At 39.2% G+C, this 27202-nt stretch overlaps 1 protein-coding gene across 1 annotated transcript in view; it reads right to left on the bottom strand.

Moving 5' to 3' along the window:
* Window positions 1–2541: 2541 nt before the first annotated feature.
* METAP1 (methionyl aminopeptidase 1) overlaps window positions 2542–27202 on the bottom strand; it is a 30507-nt gene continuing 5846 nt past the window's right edge. The window contains exons 2-11 of the mRNA XM_056326849.1: window positions 23265–23316; window positions 18197–18309; window positions 16803–16863; window positions 15510–15601; window positions 14738–14821; window positions 13073–13211; window positions 9933–10064; window positions 7270–7413; window positions 4565–4630; window positions 2542–4396 (exon numbers count right to left, since the gene is read on the bottom strand). Of these exons, the coding sequence (XP_056182824.1) occupies window positions 4236–4396; window positions 4565–4630; window positions 7270–7413; window positions 9933–10064; window positions 13073–13211; window positions 14738–14821; window positions 15510–15601; window positions 16803–16863; window positions 18197–18309; window positions 23265–23316 (1044 nt within the window). The 3' untranslated portion in view covers window positions 2542–4235. The remainder of the gene's footprint in view (window positions 4397–4564; window positions 4631–7269; window positions 7414–9932; window positions 10065–13072; window positions 13212–14737; window positions 14822–15509; window positions 15602–16802; window positions 16864–18196; window positions 18310–23264; window positions 23317–27202) is intronic.

Raw genomic sequence — 27202 nt, 5'->3', positions numbered from 1 at the left:
AAGGATAATAGCATAGACGACAACAGTCACTTGCCCTAGTGGTGTCCTCCAAGACTTCAGTAGCAGTTTTGCTATTTTCTTAAACTTACTGGCAATTGAAGCAGCCTTGGCAGCCAACGCAGCAAAAACAAACAGCGTGGGACTGTTACCTCTATTTAGTCAGAAATAGGGTCATGCCATTTGAAGCAGGTAACATTACTATTAGTGCAACAGCCCACTTGCTCTTGAGGGGTGCAAGGGAACAACAGTAAAGAGCATTGTGTGATGAAGGTTTCAGGGTTTTGTGGGGATTTTTTGTTTGTTGGGAGTGGTTAAGTCTTAATTTTGGAGTTGCAGGTGTTTTTTCTTAACTGTAGTTGAAGTGATCTGACTGGATAAAATTTCTTTGAATTGAAACCTGGAAGCAGTGCCACACATGCAGAAAAACAGAGGAACTGCAGAAAACAGACTGCAAAGCAGAGGCAGGAAGGCTACCCAGTTAAAGAAAAGTTATACACATAAAAAGTCAGTGCTTTTCAGTGAACCAAGGACACTGATGAAGAGAGAAGTTTCATGTTTTAAGGGGGTCTGGTCAAAACAACTGTTTTTGAACACTGAATGCCAACAGTGATCTTACTAGAAATTCTGTTTTGCTACTAACAATAACCTTACCCCAAGACACTGCTATACAGCTGGGACAGTTGTATCTTTTCCATTTGTCAGTGGAAAGATAGCCCTGGAGCATTCCAAAAATAGTTGAGGTAGCTGCATTTCTGGCTTCATTTCAAACAGAGTAAACACCAAAGTTAACTCCTGTGAGTGTCATAAGAATTAATAAAAAATAAATTAAAAAATCATAAAAAGTGGAAGTGAGCCTTCCAATGCGGCAATGAAGTAATTCTTACTCCTTTGTAGCTCTGGATAAAGAATTCAGTAGAAAAGTTGCTGTCAAGCCTTTCTGGCAAGAGTACTCTCTAACTACAAGATACTATCGATAGAATATTAGCTCAACTTCTTAGCAAAACTACCCCCCCAACTGGATTTAACAGATATAAAATGTTTCTACTGTAACAGTTGTTCTTCTAGGCTGCACAGACAAAACCAAGACCATACAGTCATGTTGTCTGCGTTACAGTATTTCTTTAGAGAATCTGCATCTTGGAGTGTGGAAAGCTAGTCTTGTAATATGTCAACAAAGATGTGTAGTGATACCAGAGCACTCGGCTCAAATACTTACAGCCTCTTCCAGCCTGAAGTATTAATGTCCTAGCCATTACATAGCAGAGTTTTCAGACTACCCTTATCCTGCAAAGCAGCTGATTGAACGGAGCATGTTTGAAATAGTCTTTTTGAAGTTGCTCAGTTAACAAAGGGACCCACAAACACAAGAGCTTGTACCCTGTTCCTGGTGATGAAGCTCTGTATTGAACTGTACCATCTTGACAACTCTAAGAATTTCAACAGACAAAAAGTTTCCACCAAATGATTGTACCTAAAAAGTGTATGTACTCTGCTGAATGTCATGTAAAAGACGCAGCTTGTCCCATCTCCTTTCACTGTTAACTTTCATTCAATATCAGCTATCAAATATTATCTCCTTAAGTATTCACGTCAATTTGCAGAAACAGCATGAAGAGGTTCCAGGCTCTCTTACATGAATAGTAAAAGGGAAAATACTTTAAGGGATTGTTTCAGAACTAATTGCAGGATTGTGTTTTTAGTAAAAGTGTATGCAATATCTAAAGACTTCATTCTAAAGTAGGTTAAGTTGGGGTGGGGTATTCTTGTTTGGGTTTTTTTGCTTGCTTAGTTAGTATTTTTAAGTGGATAGCGACTTCTGTAAGAATCAAAAATAGATACTTTCCCAAATCCAGTCAGCACACATCTAACATATGTGATGTTTGAGCAAAGTTCCAGCTACATAGGTGAAAAAATAGCCTTTCAGAGTATTTTTATTAAATGAGTTGTTCTCCAGGCTGATGTGCTCTCTCATGTTGAAAGAACTGGTATAGATGCTGACTAAGCTTTCCACTTGTTTAAAAATACTGCAGCAGTGTGAACTCAGTATATTCATGCTGTGATTTCAATTTATAGGCAGAAATGCGTATCACCACAGATTACCTATATTCAAAACATGCAGTATTAAATCTGATTGTATTGGTGCCACAACAAAGAGGTATTCAAGTGGCACATGTGCAGTTTAAGGGTGACTTAACAGTGCAAGCACTACTGATAGATGCATGCAGCCAGGTACAAGCAAACCTGAACATAATTGAGAATGCTATGTCTGGTTTTGAATCACACAAAAGTTTTGTTAAAAGCAGCTGCAACTTTTATTTTGTAGACCAAAAGTGAAGCCCCCTCCCCCCCCCCCATCATACACACACATGTAGAAAAGGCAAGACCATTGTAACCATTCAAGTGCATGATATGGTGGGCAAACCTCCAGGACAGTCATCTCAATACATTACATCTCATTCAACACAGGTAATTCCACTCAAATACTACAGTCTGTTTTGTTAAAATCTATACGCGCACACACACACACACACGCATTCTATATGCATTATTTCAGGTCACTTTACTGCATAATTAAAAATAATACAGGTAATGAAAACATCACAATGATACTCTTACAGCAACACAGGTCTGAGGCACTCAGGGTAGAGAAGACATTTTCTGGCAAATTTGGTATTTGGTAGGACACAAGTCCAGTATTATGAAGCACTAACTCCTTTCCCCCCACCTAAATTCTGCAGTGCCAAGGGGAGCCAAGGTTAGGCCGTACCTCATATGTTTAGGTCTGATGTGGCAACAAATTCACTGGACACCTTGTAAAGGTGTGTTTTGTGCCCATGATTGTATTATTTTGATTTAATGTCTGCATTGGTTTAACTATTTCTTGCATTACAGTGGTGTAAGACAGTCTGCAATGGGGTCTGAAAAAATTTTCATTACAGTCCAGAAGAAAAAATAAATTCCCTCAGCAGAGACACCAAAGATGATGGAAAGGAAGTGGGCATGGGAGAAGAAAGGTAGAGAGAAGAGAGGCTTAATCAATCCACACTCCTTAACATAACAGTTTCCAGCTCATTACAACCCATTAACAGGAAATAAAGTGGTAAATGTACTAACATTGCCCACTCTATACCCAGTCTGAGGAAAAAAAGATCAGGTGGCCCCCTTAAGTAAGTTTCATGCTTTTAGAAAGTCTTAACTGAGGGGGAAAAAATGACCTGTTTAAAATTGCCAAAAGAAAATGAATACGGAATTGAAAGTGTTTCATTTTCTCACACTCAGACTTGTTTTGAGATACATACTCATTTCACTGTAAAGTCTTGCAAATCTAATCCCCTACAGCTACCGTGGATGTACCTTTAAAAAATGCCCCACAGTTAACATACACAGGGATCCCATGAACATGAGATCTTTTTGGTTCTTGTTGCATTCCTTTATCTAGGCAAGTCTGAACACATCGGCTTCACCAAGCTTTTGGAGCGGGACACTGCCTGCAAATACTGGTTTGCCAAGAAGCAGCTTATTCCAGGGAGCTGCACGTAAGAGAATTTATTAATTTTCCCTGTAGGAAGCCCATACCATCAAATCTCCAGCAAAGGAAACAAGTCCTGCCATTAAGCGTGTCACCTACAGCTGCAATCACCACTGAGGCCATCAGCAGAGAGACAGGGACAGAATTAAAGGGTAGCCTATTCTTGCAAACATGCATGCCTTTCTCACTTCTTCCCCCTTCTCAACAGATAAACAAAAAAGGCCCAGCCCATTAGAACAGTATCTGCAGAAGCAGGAGCAAGTCTTTGGAACTAGAAATGCTTAAAATCTCAGGTGCCACTGACATACCAAGTGCGACAGGACACGCTGAAGTGGTGAAAAAAACCTGGATCCCAAAATATCAAGTCCCAGTGGGAAAGGTTACCCACATTTTTCTAGCTAATATCACGGCAGCAACAGAAGCAATTGTGGGTCTAATTGAAAGAAAGGTGCTAAAGAGAATAGGAGAGAAAAGAAAATTATAGCGTAAGCATTGTAGGTAGGAGGAAAGCAGGAAAATCTTTAAATTCTTCTCTGCTTTTCCAGACACTGGGTCAGGTTCTTCAAGGTAGTCCTCTTATCTACAATCACTGAGAACAAAGTAAATGATGAAATCTCTCTATTCTGTACTCTTTAAAAAATGCATAGTACAGAGACAAAAAAAAAAAAAAGGTATTGTTCAGATCCACCTGCATAGTCTTAAACTATCACTGAGACATGAAATGGGGACAAATACTATCCAGCCGCCGGGTTAAGATCTCACAGCCTGTATCAGTGACCAGAAGTGTATGTTCAAACTGGGCAGATCGCTTTCCATCTCTTGTTACAGCAGTCCAACCATCAGGCCATGTTTCATCTTGCCAACCACCTAAAAACATAAATGATGACTTGACTGTTTTTAAGTAACAGATAACAGTTCCCCATTCCCCAAAGAGAAATGAAAATCTATCAGCTATACAGAACAGAACCAGCCTATTCCATCACTTATTAATAGTAAACAAGAGCAATCATTTTACTCTATTGCTAAATTGCTCACCTTCACAGATCATTGGTTCAATTGTAAATACATGACCTGGCTTCATGACTCCAACTGCCTTATTTTCTGCAATAAAAGGAACACTCAAGTTAGAAAATGTGAACCCATCTTAGTAAATTAATAAATCCCTGTCCCAGAATAATATAGCCAGAATACTGTACAGTCAGAGAAGCCCTTCACAGATTACCTATTCACTCCATTTTTAATTCTACATTAAGGTTTTTCTTTTAGTTCTTTCCTTCCCCCCCTCCTCCAACACTGCAATATTTACTCAAGTAGCTTAAAATTAATTGCTGTCTTTCCTCAATGGGAGTTCAACTCCAGTTCTGTAAAAACCCTGAACAAATCTAATACAGGGATTTCCAGAGACTTCTAAGATGAAAAATACCATTTAAAAAAAAAAAAAAAAAAAAAAAAAAAAAAAAATCAGTCAAAAGTAGTATTTAAAGTTATTCGGAGAAGGCTTGAAACCTCTTAATTTGTTTCCACTGAACCATTAGTTCCAATAAACTGTCAAAACATGATAGCTGTTAAGCAATCCCATGATTCCATTTATGAAAGACACATTGGCCCCCTCATTACTCTGGGTAATGGGGTCGTAGTAGTATCAGGGTGATAATGCTGTATTTTTTTAGCCAACATAAAAAGGCAGAGAATTTCAAGACATACTAGACAATAATATTGAACTTCTTGATGTTATATACACCGAAAATGTTTATGTGGAGACACACGAACTGATGCACAGCACATCTCTAGGAGTGTAGTTTGACTGAAGAAAGGCTTCAGCCCTTTTTCTCTGCCCTGTTTCACCCGGAACGGCAGTGTGGCTTTGATCTGACTCAGCCTAGCATGTCAGAGCTGGAACAAACTCCAGTACCACACAGGCACTGTTACCTCCAAGTTACTTTGCTGCTGTAGACAATGTGCATCAATTCTTACATACAGATTCCCCATCCCCCAGTCTACTCTAATTGTGTAAGTTTATTAGATTGTCTAAATCACCTAGATGATTTTTAAAATCGCTGACATCAAGTTTATAAAACAGCAACCAGATCATTTTTCTTTTACTTAAAAGAGTCTTGCTTCTATCTCCATCATCTGCTGACATTTCTTGCTCTCAGTTAAATGGAAGTTTATAGTCTTCTGCATCTGAAGAAATTTTGTCTTTTATCCCCTGCAGTTCTCATGATTTTGTTAAATAATCTAAAAGCTTATAAAATGAGCTTTTTGCTTTTAAAAGTCTTTTCATAGTAAGCCAGAAATAAGCAGCAGCTTTTTTTTTTTTTTTTTCCTCCGCTTCAAGAAGCTTTAACTCCCTTAGGTCTTTCCACTTGCTTTACTATGAATCTGTATTTAAAAAAACCCAGCATCGTCCTTACTGGGAAGGGACATTCTAGCTCAATGAAAAAGAATTTTCAAAATTCCCAACAGCCAGGAAAGATAGAAGTTTCCTTTTTCTCAGATTGCATTTTAATATATATATAGTAAATATATATTATTTATATATATTTTATATATATAGATATATATAAAATGCCCTCCAACTCCAAAGAATCCAGATTTTCTTCATTTTACATGACAAAAAGTAAATACCAGGATTTGATACCCTTCTAGCCTGTGATTAGGTAAAGCAGGTTTTCTCTGTTCTCTGAAAAAATAAATCAGGGAAATTACATGAAAAATCAGTGATTGCTAGATTATAATCTAGAACAGAGGTCCTAAAACTTTTTAAACAGGAGGCCAGCACGGATGCAGTGGCAGGCAGTCATCTGCGGCTGCTTGGTTTCCCCCCCCAAACCCCAGCAGGGGGGGGCGGGGGGGTTCTTTAAATACGGGGGGCCGGATTGAGGACCCTGGGGGGCCATATCCAGCCCGCGGGCCGTAGTTTGAGGACCCCTGGTCTAGAACTACAATCTATTTTAAGGCTTGTTAGGAGATGGGAAGATGAAGGCATCTGTCGGGTCTGAGGAAATGTCCTATTAGGGGAGCTTTACAGCTGAAGTAGGCATGAACTGTTTATCACTGCTTCACCATATTTATTCTATCCTTAGCTCTCCACTGGCATTTCAGCTTCTCTTTTTTGCGTCTGTGGATGCTGTAAGCTTAGTCCTGGCAAAAACTGTCACGGGGACATCACCATTTCCAAAAACTAAAGCTGAGAACCTGCTGTAGAAAAGGTCATTCCTCCTCTGCCACACACTACAAAAGTTTCCAGGAACATCAGATCACAACACTCAAATGAAGAAAAGTGAAACATAACAGGATCCAGATTCAGGTCCAACACCCCTCTATACCATTCAATTAGCCTTTTATTTACATCTGGAAATGGCAGTAAGTTTTTGCTTACACCTTCTAAAGACAGAAACATTTGCCCATTCATGTCAGACAAGGATGTCTAAAAGATTAGTTGGGGATTCTGGCAAAAAACACTGAGCCATTACCCAGTACAGATGAGAGCTAACACTAACCATTAGTGCAGGCACAGACCGTTCTCAGTATATACTGTATTCACCTTATTTAGGTTCATAAAGCATGCTGTGGTCTAAGGCTTAGAAAAAAAAATATTTCGCAAGTGCAAAAATTGTAACTTGATGGCTGTCAGACAACTTGCTACTTCATTAGAATATAAGCAAGAAGTAAATTCGGTGCATTCATTGCAAGCCACTCCTTGTCTACTGCACAAACCAAAGGGAATGAATACTCACTGGCATAATGTGGGACATTAGGGGCTGTATGGAAGAGTTTGTGGATTCCATGACCACAGTAGCTCCGAACGACGGAAAATCCATTTGCTTGAGCATGTTTCTGAATAATGTTTCCCAGTTCTCTGTACCGAACGCCAGGTTTTACTGCAAAATTAAAGCAATGCAGATCAGAACTTAGAGAGCTTTCTTTCAACACAACTAACCATTAAACACCATGCAGGCTAATACCCCTGTAGCACTCATGGCTTGTATGGCCATGCATTTTCGTATGCAACTTCCTATGATCATTTAATCTATCAAGTATGTGAGTGCAATAACATGAGAGAGGGAGGAAACAGTCTTATAGAAAATAGAAAATGAGAAACAAAACTGCCTCAGAAAACAATACATTCTTCCTTTTGTGGATGTAAGTGCTCATATATTAAAAGGATGTCGAAGTTTGAAATTAAAGACAACAAAATACTTTCAAACTGTTTGGTAAATTCTCATACCCAGAGTTGCAGTGCTTCTTTCAATGAACATATGCACTGTATTTTAAATATACACTTGTCTACTACTGTGTGAAAAGTGCACACAAATAAAAAGGAAAAATGATTATATATGAAGGACTAAAAAGGGGGTGAGGAGGTGGCAAGAGAAAATGGGTATCTTTTAGACAAGATTTTTAGAACTACAGCAAATAATGTTCACATGCGGGACTAACTTGTTTTACAATGCTTTTAGGAAGCCTCAAAGAGTTTGAAACAGATGAAAATGGTGTGAAAAATTCACTTTCAGCACTTGGACAAGTTAGCAACAATACTGTAAAAGCAACAATGCCTCATCCATCAGCTGATGAAGGTGCATACCAAAAGCAACCTTGAGCAACTTAAAAGAGAGAGAATGTAAATGCCATTTCAAGATCATTCACAACTCCCTGAATATATGCTGTTCCTTCAGGAGCCAGATGCTGTGTGGTTATGTGAAGCCATCTTCAGCAGAGTTCACATACAAAGCTAAAACTTTAAGGAATCAAGCCATTTAGTTCAATTACCTGATAATGTAAACAACTACAACTTAAATCAGTAAGCTGAATACTGGAATGTGCCTGCTTTTCCCAAAATGGGGGGGAACGACATGGAGGGGGGGGGAAGAGAAGGAAAAGTTAATCTGTTTGTTTTGTGCTAAGTGGTTGTGAAGTACCATCTCCTTCAAGCCTGACAATACCAAGCAACTCCTCTCAATGCAGCCAGAAGCCCTCTGCTGCTCTCTCTCATGCAACTCTCTTAGAGCTCTGCTGATCCAACACCAAGAAATGAAGATGATTTAAACAGAGGAGAGGTTATTCTTTTTAACAGCAGAGACAACTTGCTGCCAGAATTCCTACTAGCAAGGAATGTCTAAAATCCTTTAAAACCTGTTACAGCATCTAAAAAGTTGGTAAAGAAAAAGTTACACTGAGAATTTAAATCTCATTATAATGAACACAAAGTGAATTTCTGTCATAGTTCATACACCAAAGTCATGATATGAAAAATAAGAGACAACATATATAACAATTACTATAGAAATAAAGTACAGGAGCAAAGCAAACATTCTGACTTAGCTCTTAAAAACAAAGTAGTCATTTCAGAACAGTTATCCCACATAAACAGGTAATTATATTCTTCATCGCTCAATTCTGTTTTTTAAATTTTTGAATTTTGAAAATTGAAATTCAATTTTCTTCATCACACAATGGATACACAAGATGTCATTTATATGGATTTTTGTCCTTTCAGCTTGGCTAGCTATGTCCAAATTATTAACCAAAGTAAGTACATCATAATTTTTTTTTCATTGACTTTCAATTAAATGCAAGTTTAAAGCCTTCAGATATAGCACCTTAAATTTCAGGTTTTAGAGGCCATGAAGTAAATTGCGCTGTGGATTTAAAGAAGCTGAATGGTATAAAAGACACAGACAGTACAAATTTCTAGGACTTGAGAGATTTTTGTTTTATTTTCTGTTTGTCTAGGAGAACTTAGTATACTCCTTTATGAATGAAGTTGAACATGACATTCTCTAGCTACCTTTCTATCTCATTGCATGTCTCAATGAAGCTGTCCTGAGTTATAGCTAAGCAACATAATTAAAGACATGGATCAGTCTTCTCTGGCATATTCCCACAGTTGAAAATCAAGAGCTCAAAATTAGCTTTATGAAATAACCGTCAGGTCTGGCAGGGGTAAAGAGATATGTTTTATGTGTCCAAACAGTGTTTTATCTTATTGGTCCATTGTGCAACACCATACAAACTACAGTAGTAGGAAGCAATACTTTGGTTTTCCAAAACACACTTTGTTCTTCACCTTCGCTAAACTACTCAGAGCAAGGATGCCTCATCCATCTAACTAATAGTCTGAAAAGGCTGTTTCCATATAAATATTATCATACGTGGATCAGCTCAACATCAATTACATTTTCCTTGTTAACCCACATTCCAAGTAAAAGTTGCAACCACAAGCCACAGAACTATGCCATTTCAAGGATCACTGTTTTATACAATATACATCATCTGCTTGTGACACACAGCAGCACTTCTGCATTCTACAACAGAAGTCACTCCCAGGCAGTAGCAAATACGAGCACCCATGTTTGAGAACCAAAACCATAAGGCTTCAGGTTCTAGCCAAAGGGTTTACCTGCATCAATGGCTTGCATTAGGCACTCGTAAGTTGTTTGGACAAGCCTCCTTGCACCCTCATCAACTTCTCCAACGTAAAACGTCTCATTCAGATCTCCATGGTAGCCATTACGATAGACAGTAATATCCACTGCAAATAGACATATTGTAGTATTAGCACTGTATTTCTCATTCTTGTTTTGTGAAAGGACAAGCTCACACATGTAAAAATCTAGGATTTTAATCGTGAAATTGTAAGATTACTTTGGAAAAATGTCAAATGTAAACTCTTCCAGCAGTATCAATTATCTCATGCTTATCCTCTACATTCTATAGAATTAACTACTAAGATAGTGTTACACCAATGCAACACAGACATAGAAAGATTATGATTGGTTTTCTAGGTAAACATAAAAACAAGAAAGAGAAGCTCTTTGCTCCATGGTGATTTACCTGGTTAAAATTAAGAGTTTTAGAATTAATACCAGCACTAATAGGGGTAAATTGAATTTTAAGAAGGTATGTAATCATGTTTTAACCCACATTTTAACTTAAGTAGTTTCTAAGGATGTTTAGAATAATATCACACCTCTGCAAAAATGGTAATGCCAAAACCTGTTGCTTCCAGCCAAAAAGGTAAAATACCTTGAACATTAAATACACAGCAACTTTCCAATAGCATTCCCAACTAAGAAAAATACACCAAAGAAAAATTTATTTTTTCTTTCAAATGAAAGAATTTAAACATTCAGTATCAGGTAAACAGCAAGAATGAGAAGGGCATGCTTAAACAACAGGTTTAGAAGAACACAGAGTAAGAGTTTTGAATTATGTTACAGCAAAACTCTTAATTTGCTTTGCATGTAAAGGTGTTTGTAAACCAACTGATGTAACCCATTCTTGAAAAATATCAGCATAAGTAGTTTTAATGGGAAAAAATCTTTTTTAGTTTAACTCATTAAAAAAAATCTGGATTAAGAATATCCATACAAGATGCTTGTTGCAAATAGGCCTTTCACAAAACATGGGAACAGGACTACCAGTTTAGTCATAGCTATCATCTACTTCAGTATCCTGTCTCATAGCAGACAAGTGAATAATTAAAACCTGCCATCATTTAGTCATTATAAATAGTAAACACATGCAAAATATTCTAGATTTGCCTATTAAATTGACTTCCTGTGGTAGAATGGGTAGTTTTGCGCTTGACAGACTTTGTCTGTAGTCTGGTACGTCTAATAGCTGCTGGAATACCAAAACCACTGGAATAGTTACTGAACTGCTATTCATTAAGAAATTCACATGCAGACCCCCTCACAAGTAAACAACCATGAAGGAAACTGTACTAAGCAGTAATACTTCAGGAATATGGTATATGAGCTGCTTGGAGACACCAATACAACCGTGACATGAAAGCACGGGTAAAAAAATTCTGGGTGTCAACAGTAAATCTGTACTGCTGGCAAATATTTAAGAATGAAATTAACACCACGCGAAAACAATATTGCCTGTTGTGAATGCATGCATGTGCAGGGTTACACTACACTTTACAAAGAGATCACATCTGCTCCCAGGGAACTGTACGATAACAAAATGTTATGATGCCCTGCTCGGAGCAGGGGGTTGACCTAGACATCACTTGCCAGTACCGTTCTGAATGATGTTTTCCTGTGATTCTAAAAACCTGTTTTGGACTCTGACATGGCCACCTTTTGCTTCCAGCAGGCTAAAAAGTTTTAAGTAGATTGGCACCGTACTTTTTCTGTCTCCTCCTTTGTACCCTGTTTTGTTCTTTCTTTAGAAGAGGCTTTTGAGCCACTACCTTATCAAACAGAATCCTACAAGACTTGGAAGCCTTTTGAGCCCATGGGGAATGCATGTTCAATCCACAAGATGTGAACCATTTCGTAACAAGACCTACTCAACTACAAAAGAGTGAACTAGTTCTTCCTCACCAAAACAAAGCAGAAGGCTCAAAGCTTGGGCAAGTGCAATCAGGGCAGGGATATGAACAAAGCTAAACTCTCTTACAAAAGGTGTTTTCTAGCACTGAGGTGCAGCCTTGGCATGCAAACAGCAGAATGGTAAGGCACTGTGTAGATGAAGCCAACCTAGTAAGCTTAACTGGGCTTCTTGGTTTAGACTCCAGCAATGCCAAAAAAGATAGCAACAAGAGAGCTGTGCAAAGGCATCATCTTTGAAACTAACAAAAAATTAAGGAACTTTGCCCAAATGGTTATATGTATGCTACAGCAATCAGCCAGACCAAACCTGATCTAGAAGGGGGCAGCAATCATGAGGTTTGTTCTGAAAAGGCTGGTACCTACAGTACTGAGCTGTAGTCTTAGTAAGTATTATATATATATATATAATATATATATAAAAACATTTAATATCTATCTCAAATACCTGGCAATCTAAAGGGATTCCAACCTGCTTCCAGAGGTAGGCCAAACCTTAAGATATACTGGGTATTTTTTTACAGATAAGAGAGAAGCAAACCAATGCAATAAAAGTGCAAATGTTTCTACAAAACAAATGTAATTAATTTCTACTGCCAAACCAAGAAGTGAATTAAGAAAACAAAAAACAGTCAAGTATCCCTCAACACCCAAGAAGGATACGTATATTGAGTACCATGAACAAAAAGCAGCTGATAGAGTTAGGCTGTAAGATGCTCAAAGTAAAGGTACAGATTTTAATATGCACCCATACAATGCCTCACCTTTACAGTCATCATAATTGTGATGTCTGTAGCAAAATCTTAAGGATCTACAGCCATCTAATTAAGAATTCACACAGAACTAATCCAGCTGAATAATTCAATATACATTTTATTCACTATTTATACAGTCTGGAACAAATGCAAACTAGTGCACAAGTAGAACACTCAGGCACTATACTATACTAATGCACAGACCAGTGCAGAAGAATCATAAAGCTTTTAAAGTGGACCAAACTTTTGAATTTTTTTATTAAATATTTTATTAAATCATTAATTTAAATTTGTAAAGGGAAGAGGTTAACTGGGAAGTGAGAACACAAGCCTTTCTTAAGAAGCTATTCCAATCGTGTTGCCTGCTAGTGAAACCTCACCTTACGACATGGTTTAACTGGATAGAAGGTAGAAGTGTTGAAGGTTAATTTCATAGCACTTACCATTAACAATATCTCCCTCCTGCAATGGCCTCCTGTCAGGAATTCCATGACAGATCACTTCATTCACTGATGTGCAACACGACTTAGGGAAATTATAATAATTCAGAGGGGAAGGATAGCAATTCCTTGCAATACAAGCCTAATTTAGAAAATACAATTTACACTCTACATTAGTAAGTTTTGTACAACGAACAAGCATATGCACAACAGCTTTACTGTAACCACAATAGGCTGAAAAGCAGTGACTCTTGAAAATAAGATTCTTCGAGTATTTTTTGGCATTATGGTATTTTGTTACGCTTTGCATTTCTTACCAGGATGAAAGTAAAGCTACTTTAATTTTGTTTCTACTCATCGTTATGTTATTCAACTATGAATGCTTGAAGCATTCATGTTTAAAACAATGCACAGCAATATTTATTCAGTTAAAAACATTGCTATTTTCAATTACTGTTTTTAAGCACCCAGTCTAAGACTTCAAGTATTTTTGCAAAACACAAAGGTCAGACAAACTAACCTTTAGCACCACTCTTTCACCCCTAGCTTTACAACCTTAAGCTGCTTCCTTTGCACTTGTTCTAATAACCTGTTCGGGATTTTTGCAAAACTGACACATATATTTTATATATACTTACATATACATACATACACACACTATGTGACATACCAAGCAAATACTGTGTTAAACTTTTTATTAAGAAAAAAAATAATAAATCATACTTTTTAAAACTGCAAAGTACCAATCAGGGTTATCAGTCAGTATCAACAATCTGCCATGCAAAAGTTTCCGAGAACTGCTGAAGAGGGGTAACACCATTTTAACTACTAGTTGTTCACATTAAAGACATCATGCATAAGCTACTAGTATACCGTTCGATGCAGTTCAACAGAAAACTCTGGCCTAATCAAACCAGAGTAGGTTCTTTGCGATCTTGGCTCAACAGTTGCAAACGCAGATAAAACAAACACCAACCAGAAAGCGCTCTAAGAGCCTTAACTATACCAAAATTGTTGCCTTCCCCACAGTGCACACCAGTATCCTCAATTATCAGTTTACATGCCTTATAGAGAAGACAGCAAAGAAAAATAAAAATAACACAATTCAAGTATCTATGAATAGTTAAGCCAGGAAAATACTTCAACATGTATATCAAATACTTCACTAGACTGTGGCTTTAATTTGCCTGACTGTATCAAACGTCATTTCAATTCTCTCTGAGGTTCTTAAGTTCTGATTCCCAACCATAAATAATTAAGTCTTCTCCTCTGTACATCTTAACCAATACCACAGAGCACAAAAAGTCCATGGCCTACGTATGATGTTCTTTATATAACGGTATCTGTGGAGCAAAAAGGGTTTAGAAGAAAGAAAATGGTATGATGTTAACTGAGAAAACAGGTGAAAAAAAACTTAGAGGGAATCTGAAGCTGGAAATCGTGGAAGGAGCTGACAGAGAGAGGCACCCAGGAGTTCCTAATTCATTTTGAATCTACCATTGTGCTGTAACGTATTTCTAACATCTGCACTACCCACTAGCTTCAAATTGGGAAACAGTTCAAAATAAGAAATTCATACAGCAAAGAAAACCACACAACAATCATTCACAAATAAGAAGATGGAAGAAAGCACTTACAAACACCAGAAGAACAAGAAAATAACCTTACTAAATGGACAGCATGATCAATTTCTTCAGTAGTTACACCTGCTTTCACCATCATGGCAGCAACATCCAATACTTCTCTAGCAAGCTGCAAACAAAACAAGAGTACTGATGTAAAATAAGACGAGGACTACTCCCTAGAACATGAGCAACCCATTTTCCTGAGCTAGACCAAGATTGCTAGGAAAGCTGGATAGATTTAAACTCTATAAAGACTTTGAGATGTCTACAGGATATATTACCAAGCCAGCTCCGTGAGATTTGAAAACACTCCAATTAAGATTTGGACCACAATTTCCTTGAATACCATAATCTTAAACCAGACTACCCAAATAGATTTCAAAGTTTGACTTGTGTACGAGGAAGTGATTACAGTTGAACAGCTTTTTTTCAAAAACTGTTAGGGATGGGGCTCTGTTTTGCTTTTTAGTTTTTACTTAGTACTATAGAAAAAGGAAAAAGTTCTGTTCTCATCTATGCATTATAAAATATATATTCCTAACAGTAACAACGTTTCAGCCAGAGATTATCTCACTAGTAACAACAAAGCCAAAACACAGATAAAAGTCATCTTTCCACTTGCAAAATAGTTTACTGTGAATTGGGAGTTGAAAGGAGAGAAAAAGCAAGAAAATACTCAATTTCTCAATCTATTTTTCAGTGCTCAGAAGTAGTTTGAAAGTTTGTACTTCAAATGTGCTGTCACAAACTAGTAAAATCACTAGGCTTTTTAAAGAATAAAAGGCACTTTGTAATGAAAACCAAAACCCCCTTACCCTACACACTACTCGCATCCCTTCTATATCCTCAGATGAGAGTATTTTTATTTGAGAAGTTCCTTTTAAAGCCTGTTCTGATTCAGACATTCCTGAAAAGAAAAGGAGGAGGAAGGGGGAAAAAAAAAGAAAGAAAAAATCCATGTTATTTAGCAGAGTGATTGACACAGGTCCAATCAAGAAACTAACTGAGCTTACCAATGGCAATAAAAGTACATACTTTCTCACTACAGACTAAAATAATGAACCCATCAAGTCATAGCACTATAATAATTATCCAGACTAATTTCAATTTATAAGCTTTCCACAATACCATAATGCCCACACGTGCAGAGGATGCTCGTTCATTTACTACATAAACCCACCATGCCCAGTTAGTCAAAACACAAGCTTAAAAAATTAGATTTACAAAGAAATTCTATTATTCATAGAAAAGTTTTTTTATTTTTCTTTTAGCTGCTTTGGAGATAATAATTAGTAATAAATAATATTCTAGAAGAGCCATACAGTATTATATAAGCCTGTGAATATCTCTAGTTATACTATTGCAATAATCAGCTGATGCAAGTATGTAAATTCTTCCTACCAAATTCTGCACAAGCTCGGCTTTTTAGTTGAGCAACCCCCCTAAAAGACAGTACGTTGATTTGTTTAAATATTTCCATTCTGTAAAAAACAACTAAAGAATGGCTGAAGATTTAAGAATAATTCTAACAGACTTTATAGCAGCTTTTCAGCTTTTTTTGGAAAATGCAAAGCACTACTATTGATATAAAAAGGGCAAAATACCAAATCAAACCAATAAAAGAGCAATTTTCAATGTATTCCCTCTGTGTTCAAAACCAGCTGGAACTCATGCATCAGCTTTCTTTTGCAGGCTGTTTAGTGCAATTTTGTTTGGTTTTGTTATTTTATAACACATTTCCAACAGAAACACTGATGTCACTGAAAATGGCTTAGCAGAATTCACCTGTGACAGCCAATTTACTGCTGTTTGTTGTGAAGTGAACCACAGGACTAGGCCTTGGGGGTTTTTTTGTGGGTTTTTTTTTTTCTTCCCTGAACACCTTTGAAAAATAACATATTACAAACTTTTGACTTCCAAAAAATACTTGTAACCAGTAATATTTATTATTGTAACCAATTAATGCAGGGAAAGAAGAGGCAGAGTAAGAAGAACAGAGAAAAGAAAATGTTCCCTTCTCCAGTATCTTTCTTTTAATTGAAGAAGCCTTTAAAGCATGAAAAACACAAAGCAACAACACTCCATAACTGTTATTTGTTTCAAGTTACCTAGTGGGTGATCAGCATAATCCGGTCTCTGAATATAGCTTGGCACAGGTCTTGTTGGCGTCTAAATAAATCATAGTCAAAGCTGGTTAGGTTGCAAGAATACTTAGGATTTCCACAAAAACAAGAGGCTCATGCAGCAAAATTAAATACAGTGAAATATGGCTAATTCCACTTAGAAAAAGTATGCAAACGCTCCAAAACAGTTCTAATTTTAAATTCTCAAAGATTCTCCTGTTACTCTTTATCACTTTCATATTATACAACCTCTAACAGCCAACTTCACAGCTTTGTAAAAATCAAAAACTTTCATGTGTCCAGTAAATAATTATCTTTTTTTAATAACATATTATCTCTGTTACACTGTAGTGTTTATTCTGCTTTCCATACTGCAAATGCACTCATTCCAAATACATCCCTCCTTTCTCTGGTTATTAGTGTCTGTTAGCAAGATTGTTACTTCTTATCATCCTAGTCATTAGCACTTTTTATTGTATTTTCCTTTGCATCAATCCTACAGCAGTCAGAAGACAAAAAAGCAAACGTTCAATGATAATATTACTAAATAACTTGGCTGGGACATATCCAAAACACACTTTCACCAATGACACTGATAATCACATGGGCTCAGGCTCTGTTAATCTGTCCTGATGGGCCTGTTACACATGGAGAAGACTACAGAGAGGATGCCAGAGGGGCAGCATTTCTTGCACAGGCCTATTAGAAGACACATGTAAATAGAATGCCACTATTCCTATGAAGACCTTTTACTTACTCCATCTACACACTTGTAGCAATTTAAAAATACAGCTATAACTGAGGTCATCTTCTAAATCCACCTTTCACAGATGAAGATGTTAATTGACTTCAGTTATTCTTCACCATTCCAGTGCTGGAGATTACTATAACCTCTGTTCCTTCAGCAGAGCTATTCACCAGCTTACTCACCAGGTTATTTCAAACCATTAACATGAAATAATATAAACCCATTTCTTTAAATTCTAAATCAACTCACCTGAGTTTTTCTGAAACAGACTGCCCCATTACTACGAGAACAGCAAATTGCTAGGAGAAGCCATCACATGAACCAGCACTTTAGATGTAGAGTAAGCGTCAAAACATACAGCCAAAAGGTATGAGATTAAGCCTGTCACTGATACATGTTACCTCTCAGGCACTTCCTTAATTTTCAATATACCAAGAGATAGGTCAAATTAAATCATCAAGAACCAGAATAAGGATAGTCATACATGCCCTTGCCATCAGGTTCAGACTGCTTAAGAAGCTTTCCTCTCTCAGCTAAAATATGGAAGGTAATCAGGTCATGACTGGTCCATTAATTGTTACAGATGTAGAATGTGGCAGTGCTGGACTACAGAGTGGCACCTATTGCTTACCAGTGGATAGTGTGGCCTGAGTTTACCAGTATATCGATAACCAGACCAGGGATTTGTGTTAACATCACCTTCCAGAGTCCAAGAGGAAACTTCACGCTTAGCTTTTTCATCTTCTGAAAAGACAAAAAAAAAAAAAAAAAATTGCAGCAACACACTCAGTCCTACTAAGGATAAGAAATGTGGGGTCCTAGATTTGTTTCTTTCTGGCATTTTAGACACCGATATGTGAAAGTGCTGGCAGCAGTTATTTTGTGTTGCACTTAAGTTTTCACATTGAAAACTCACATCTTGCCAACTCTATTCAAACCATGCTGAAAGCACAAAGCGTAGCAATTATTTAAGTTGTCTTTAATTTCTAGTTTAAAACATAGTTGCATGCTTATTTTCATTCTTGGGAAAGAGTATTTCAAGGCCAAAAGAAATCATAGAATGGTTTAGGTTGGAAGGGACCTTAAAAATCATCAAGTTCCAACCCTCCTGCCATGGGCAGGGACACCTTCCACTAGACCAGGGTCCTCAAAGCGCGCCCCTCAAAGATGAGGGATCCTCAGCTGCTCTGGGCCACCTGTTCCAGTGCCTCACCACCCTCACAGTAAAGAATTTCTTCCTAATATCTAATCTAAATCTACCCTCTTTAAGATGAAAGCCATTCGCCCTTGCCCTGGCACTACAGGCCCTTGTAGAGTCCCTCTCCAGCTTTCCTGTAAGCCCCCTTTAAGTACTGGAAGGCTGCAATAAGGTCTCCCCAGAGCCTTCTCTTCTCCAGGCTGAACAACCCCAACTCTCTCAGCCCGTCTTCACAGGAGAGGTGCTCCAGCCCTCTCATCATCTTTGTGGCCCTCCTCTGGACCCGCTCCAGCAGCTCCATGCCCTCCTTATGTTGGGAGTCCCAGAGCTGAAGGCAGTCTCCCAAGTAGGGTCTCATGAGAGCAGAGTAGAGGGGGAGAACCACCTCCCTTGACCTGCTGGCCATGCTTCTTTTGATGTGGCCCAACATACGTTTGACTTTCTGGGATGCAGGCGCACACTGCCGGGTCATGTTGAGCTTCTGGTCAACCACCACCCCCAAGTCTTTCTCCTCGGGGCTGCTCTCAATCCATTCCCCACACAGCCTACATTTGTACTTGAGATGGCCCTGACCCATGTGCAGGACCATGCACTTGGCCTTGTTGAACTTGATGGGGTTCACACGGGCCCAGCTTTCAAGCCTGTCGAGGTCCCTCTGGATGACATCCCTTCTCTACAGCATGTCAACCACACCACACAGTTTGGTGTCATTGGCAAATCTGCTGCGGGTGCACTCAATCCCAGTGTCCACATCACCACAAAGCCATTAAACAGCATTGGTGCCAATAATGACCCCTGAGGAATGCCACTTGTCACTGGTCTCCACATGGACATCGAGCAGTTGGCTGTAACTGTTCCCAGTGTGACCATCCAGCCAGTTCCTTACCCACCAAGTGGTCCATCAATCAGATTAACATCTCTCCAGTTTAGAGACAAGGATGTCATGTGGGACAGTGTCAAAAGCTTTGCACAAGTCCAGGCAGATGATGTCAGTTGCTCTTCCCTCATCCACCAGCACTGGAACCCCATTGTAGAAGGCCACTGGATTTGTCAGGCACAATTTGCCCCTAGCCAATTTGCCAGCTGTCACCAACCACCTCCTTATTTTCCATGTGCATTACCATGGTTTCCAGGATCTGCCCCAAGATCTTGCCAGGCACTGAGGTGATACTGACTGGCCTGTAGTTGCCTGGGTCTTCCTTTTTCCCTTTTTAAAAAGCGGGGGGTACATTTCCCCTTTTCCAGTCAGTGGGAACTTCACCTGACTGCCACAACTTGCCAAATACAATGGATAGGGGCTTAGCAACTTCACCCGCCAGTTCCCTCTGGACCCGTGGATGCATCTCATCGGGTCCCATGGACTTGTGCACTTTCAGCTTCTTTAGATGGTCTTCAACCTGACCTTCTCCTACAGTGGTTGGTCTTTCATTCTCCCAGTCCCTGCCTTTGCCTTCTGCTATGGGGGTGGTGTGGCTGGAGCACTTGCCAGTTAAAACCAAGGCAATAAAGTAGTCGAGTACCTCAGCCTTCCCCATGTCCCAGGTAACCAGGTCTCCTACTTCCTTCCAGAGAGGGCCCTCATTTTCCCTAGTCTTCCTTTTATCACTGATGTACCTTATAGAAGCTTTCCTTGTTGCCCTTGACATCCCTGGCCAGATTTCATTCTACCAGGGCTTTAGCTTTCCTCACCTGATCCCTGGCTGCTTGGACAATTTCTCTGTATTCCCTCCAGGCTACCTATTACTGCTTCTACCTTCTGTAGGCTTCCTTTTTGTGTTGGAGTTTCTCCAGGAGCTCCATGTTCATCCACACAAGCTTGCTGGCACTTCTGCCTGACTTCCTCTTTGTTGGGACACACTGCTCCTGAGCTTGGAGGAGGTGATCCTTCAATATTAACCGGCTTTCTCAGGCCCCTCTTCCCTCCAGGGCTTTATCCCACGCTACTCTACCAAGCAGAACCCTGAAGAGGCTGAAGTCCGCTCTCCTGCACGCCGGCATAGCAAGCTTGCTGTGCGCCCTCCTCACTGCGCTAAGGTCTTGAACTTCACCATTTCATGGTCACTGCAGCCAAGGCTGACCTTGAGCTTCACATTCCCCACCAGCCCCTCCTTGGTGGTGGGAACATGGTCCAGCGTAGCACCTCTCCTCATTGGCTCCTCTAGCACTTGTAGAGGGAAGTTTTTATCAATGCATTCCAGGAACCCCCTAGATTGCTTATGCCCTGCTGTGTCATCTCTCCAACAGATATTGGGGGAGCTGAAGTCCCCCAAGAGGTGCAGGGCTTGTGAACGTGAGGCTGCTCCTATCTGTTTACTGACAGCCTCATCTGCTCAGTCTTCTTGGTCGGATGGCCTGTAGCAAACACCCACTATTATGTCACCTGTCCCTGCTCTCCCTTTAATCATGACCCATAAGCTCTTGGTCAACTCCTCATACATCCCTAGGCAAAGGTCCATGCAATCCAGCTGGTCACAGACACAGAGAGCGATACCTTCTCCTTACCTCCCCTGCCTTATCCTTCCTAAAGAGCCTATATCCTTCTATTCCAACACCCCAGTCACAGGATTTCATATTTCTACAGAAACATTCATTATCCCTTCAATTAACAGTCCTGCATTGCAGGTGAATGCTCCTTTTCTGTGATTTCTCTTAGAATTCAGTGACAGAAATTACCTGGGCTGGGAAGGAGGGTATCCATCTGTTCATTCCAATATATGGAGCCTGACACCCCACCAGATCTAACGGAGAGAGTGCAGATGCTTCCAGTTCTGCATTTCAGGACAGGCAGTGTGTACACCTTACAAGATGGTCCCAACCCAGGTCTCTCAAACCTGTGAAATTCATGTCTAATGTGGTCCAGTGACTGACTTCATTCACAAATAACATGGTTTTAATAGGGCAGATTTAAGGTGTTTACATAAAGGATTGCAGCAAGTAGACCATGAGCATCACCAAAAGGAAAAATATTTACTCTGAAAGAGGAGGTAAGGGTTGAGAAATACCAGAAGAGCATCAATCTTTAACTCATAATCTGATAACTTGCTTTCTCTTTTTATATCTCACAAGAATGAAGAGATGGCAAAAGGTCTGCCATTGCAAGCCCTAACATGTTCCTCAGAATCTCTGTAGCTGACATCTCAGCCATCTGCTCACATGACATTCAGTTTAGATGAACCACTGAGAATTAATAATTTAAAAAATCCAAAGTTTAAAATAAGGAATATTTCGGATTCCCTTGAGATGCTTCAGTCATTTGCTGCATTGATGTCTTGAGGGCTATCAAAACCAAGCCAGCTCACTATGGGCTGAGCAATTATCCAGGAAGCCAACAAGATTATGGATTTAGTGGAATCATAAAAAAAAATTTGCTGTCAGATAAACAGCAGTATTAGAAGACCACACCAGAGTATTACTAGAACTACTTACAAAGACAGTTTCACATCCATGCAGGTACAAATAGGACACAGAATGCAAGTGTGAACTCTACACTGGGAAGGCAGAAAGAAGGAAAAAAAAATTGTAATTATCTGTGCTACTCCAACCTATTCACCATGCAGCATTTATTATGGAAAAAGGAGTTTTACTGGGTTTTAGAAAAGGAGGAGATTAATTATTTGGGGATTTAAATTTCTGCCATGTCACTTACTTTTGAATCCCACCTCCCTAAGCAGGGCTTGATGAAGATGGGCAGAGGGATAGGAGCAGGGGGGAGGCGGCAAGGGGGCAGAACTGGGGTCTGCTCTCTCTTTTTGTTTGGTTGGTTTCAAACTCTATGGATTATTTTTACCACTCAGACAAGGAAGAATCTACCAGTCTGCTAGTATTTCTGTGCCAGAGCTACCAGCTGTAACTAAGGCATACAGACACTTATTACCTTCAACTGAACTCAAGAAAATCCTATCTATGATACATCCCCCTATCAATGGCTGTGTCAGTGCACAAAAGTATTTTATTTTTTTCCCAAAGGGGTGCACCCCAAACGTACAGAACATCTGCACTCTGACTGGCTTGCCTGCATTCCAGCAAGTGTGTCTAATCACAAAGACTTCGAAAGAACCTTTCCCACTTTCTTGCCTTTTACTACATTAGACATCAAAATGTTATGATGGAACAAGCCTTGCAATGCCTTATAATAAGGTTTATTATTCTTGTCATTTATTTCAGCATCCCCCTGTCTCTGTTCATATACCTTGCAATGTAGCTCAAGGAATACTTCACACAACAGAAACAGATTTCTGTACAACAGCCTCTGAAATTTTACATAGAACTTTAGATTACTAGGAACTGGACAAAATTTCAGATATGCAGAATCCAGTGCCAGGTATCTTGGAAAAATCAATACCATTCTTAAACACAGAATCACAGGATACTTGAGGCTGGAAGGGACCTCTGAAGGTCATCTGGCCCAACCCCCTGCTCAAGCAGGGCCATCTAGAGCCAGCTGCAGAGGACAAAACAAATTCAAAACAATATTAAAATGGATTTTAAAAAATTTACTTACTTGCTTTCTTGTGTAATAATTTGTGAGTGGCCCAGCTTCCCTTAAAGCATTCCTAGAATTGCAAACAAAATATATGTGTTTTAAGTAGCATTATCCTGGACAAACATGCCATCCTCACAAAATAAAGAAGCAACTGTATTTTGAAAGAAAACTAGAAGACTGATTTCATTAATCCTTATAGCAACATGCTGTAAAGGCTACTGTAACTGCTAGTCTTAACAATAGAAAATACTACGTCCAACAGCTTATGAGCTAGAATAGACAGAAAGCATAGCCAAACAGGTGCACCTATCACAGTGAAACACGCTGATCTAATCCTATCTACTAAATATTGTCCCCTTATCATTTTAATGATTAACTAAATGCCATGGTTGCTCTGGGTTGGCCGAAGCACAGCATTCTATCTCCATACCAGATCTTACAGCATTGCAGTGTGTAGGATGGTCCTCCCTTGGCTCCTAGGCTCCTACAAGAAACCATCTCCTCCTGCTAACTGCATCCTTTCTGCCTCCTTCCTCAGCATATGACAGCAACAGAGGCCAATCAGAATGATCACAGGGGAACAAATGAAATAGATTAAAGGGGGGAAGTGAGAGCTACTGAATGGAAATAGGAAATGAAAAAAATAGACACAGTTGAAATGGAATTCAAGAAAAGAGTGACTGTGAAGAAGTAGTTTGTTTTTCTTCTTCCCAAGCACAAACAGAGCAGTTCATGTGATGAACAATGAATCAGCAAAGGGGCAGATGGAAATGGCTGGCAGCTGGAGATGAATAATGACAGACTAAGATGAAGGAAAGACATGAAAAAAGGAGAGATCTAAGTAGAAAAGGTTAGAAGGCAGCATTAAAGGTGGTCCTGTAAGGTGTTAATTAGGAAATTACTTGGGTTTGTAACAGAAAGTCTAATTCAATGATTACATACACTCAAAACCATTAGGAAACAACTAATCCCAATCATTTACAATAACAGCTGAATTTCTTAAGAAAGAGGCAGGAAGCAGACTGTTTTCCTTTATAAGGAAGACAATACTAATGCTGAATCATCATTGTAAACTACCATCCAGAGCCAACAACCAGTTCACCAGTTCAACCTAATATATACAACACACAACCAGTCCAAGATAACAGATCTGTAAACTAAGCCTAGCATATTAACATTCTACCTGCTTCATGGTTGCTATTGAGCATTCTTAGTTGTCTACTCCTGTAGAGCCATCTTTTCCCCATTTTCTCACTAGTCTTGCAACCAGTAGTTATCAAATTGTATCCACAAAGCCACAGTAAAGTAGTGCACAAGTATGCCTGTGTTCAAAGGGACTCTGTTGTGTGCCATTTCCCTCATTAGCAAAACCAGTTGTTTGGTCTCTTCTACACCACAGACTTGAAGCCACCATGTTCTGTGGACTGGCACTTGACAGGCCATGGTGCTACATAATGGTCTGCACAACAAGAAGCTTTGAAAGCAACAATTTCGATCACCAGAGAAAAAGTCTTTTTGAACAAACAGCAGAAGGCTTTACTGTCACATTTGTATAACCCACTGCATACACAGACTTTTGCACTGCACTATTATCTGTGTTCTGTTGGAGAGCTGGGAGAAAAGGAGCAGTTTTAACTGGGGCCTATTTTAAGAAAAAATTTAAAAAGCTAAAAAAATCTATTTCAAGGACACTTGAAGCGCTGGTATGGTTTTAATCCCCTTTTAAACAACAAGCCTCTGTTCTGAAGGAGAACAAGAAGGATTACACAACTAAGGACTTAGAGCAGCTACCAAGTCTGCAAATCTAGAATGCACTTTTTGGGATACAAAGGAGCATTTGGGGAGTGAAGACATACATCAGCTGTGGCACTTACTGGTTGTGTTTCATTCTCTCCTTCCCCATGAAATTCTGGGGTGTATTCTGCAATGCCATTCCTTTCCCCAACTCCAACAGTCTTTCCTTTGCCAGCCCCATAACCAGACAGCATCAGGCAAACAGCACACCGCTGGCATGACCCGACAGGCTCCATTTTGGCTTTTTATTTCCTGCGGCTGTAAGCAACCTAAAAGGATCCTGCATAAGGCTCCCATATGTCTGAGTTTTCCCAAACATGCTTCCCAGATTGTACTTTGCCCTCTACTTCCAGAGGAACAGCAGCTCTGTCAGAACTACTACAGCATAGCTCCAAACAAGCCTCTGTATACCAGGACATCCCAGACATATGCACATCAATCAACTGCAACTACACACAGCAAGTCCAAAGCATTTTTATAAGCACAGGCTATTACACATGCAGTGTACAATCAATTAATATGTCTTGGTCTGACACTTTTGGAAGGCACTCAAATGATATGCTGCACATCCACCTACAATCCATGTATTTTGTGTAGGATCAGTCATATGCTTCCTGTAAGCACTGGACTTATCGGGTACACACAAACTATTTATATTCAACAACTTACTGCACAACCACTACATTGCACATGCCTGCAGAGCTCTGTCTCGGTAATTCCAGATAAAAATATGGCAGCTGTCATCTCACAGGTTGGAGAATCACAGCTCTGGCGACAAAGCACTACCAGTGAACCACTGCATATTGCAAACACTCTCACCTTCTATACAGCAGACTTCCTGACAAGCCGTGTGAAGAAAGCTACCCTTTCTCTCCATCTGAGCCACTTTCTGGAGAAAATTCTGCTTTCCACTAAGCCTTCTCCTCTCAGCCTTCTGCTGAGACATTTACTTCAATCTTCCTATTATCATTCCTGTCTCTAATGATTCTTCCATGTTCCTATGCCATATACAGATCAGGATAGAAAATTTTCAATGATTAAATAAACAAACTCCAGGAAAAAAAATCCATGGTGATTTTTAATACTAACAAAAAGAAATTAAAGATTTTTTTGTGTTACAATTAAAAGAAACACATGACCTCACATGGCTATATTTGAAAACATTATAATGCAATTGCTAGTTTTACACAGAGGCTGTCAACACATTTAAACCTTTAACAACATTTCTGGCTTCAAGTCATTCTTCAGCCAATGCCACCGATTCTCTGTTCAGAGACAAGCTCGACCCAGTGTTCACCAGAACCTGTGCATTTACCAGAAGGTAACCAAAGGCACAATCAGCATTACGATCTAGAACAATTCCTCTTGGATCACCTTGTGGAAGCCATGTTATTTCTGTAAATCATTTTTACCTTAAGGACTCAGCCCAGCATCTATTTACCGGTTGAAATATTGACAGAATCATGGAGCACAGCAGAATTTCTTTTACAGTAGGGTGCACTTTTGCTATGAACACAATGATCATTACCAAATATATTAGGTGGGTTTTTTTAATCAGCTGTTGAAAGAACAGAACAAAACCCTTTAAAACAGTTATTGAGCTACTCAGCAAGGAATTTTTTCCTATGTTTATTGTCATTTTTATAGTAATAATGGGGAGCTTCTTATTCTTTGGTTCATGTATCCACGCAACCTGATTAAGAGGTAGAAAAACACAGCCAACTGCAGATTCCAGAGGAGAAAAGGGTGCTAAATCAACCAAGATTAGGATATAACTACACTGCAAAACTCTGTATAGCACAGACATAACCAAACTAGCTTTAAATAAGCTACCCAAGTACAGGAAGCTACTATGCAGGCACCACAACACAGAATTGAAGGCACACTGTGTTTCTGAACTGCCTCTGCAAGGCAGCAGTTCATTTAAAGCTAGCTCTGCCAACACTGTCAGCAATTTCCAGCCTTAAGGCTGACACTCTTCTTCAGGCTCCCTTCACCTTCAAGTACTTCTGCTTTATACAACCTGGCATTTGATGCTGTAAATACACCCATCAGCAGGTATGCAAAAACTACCCCACTGTACAGTTACTGAGAACTCCAACTCATGTCCAACTTCAACAAAATTACCCCTATCCATCCACTGTGCTCATCATTTAGAGCCA

This window comes from Falco biarmicus, chromosome 1 (genome assembly GCF_023638135.1).
Source record: "Falco biarmicus isolate bFalBia1 chromosome 1, bFalBia1.pri, whole genome shotgun sequence".
NCBI lineage: Eukaryota > Metazoa > Chordata > Aves > Falconiformes > Falconidae > Falco > Falco biarmicus.
Note: the sequence above shows the minus strand (reverse complement) of the source record. Positions and strands in the feature narration are given on the sequence as shown.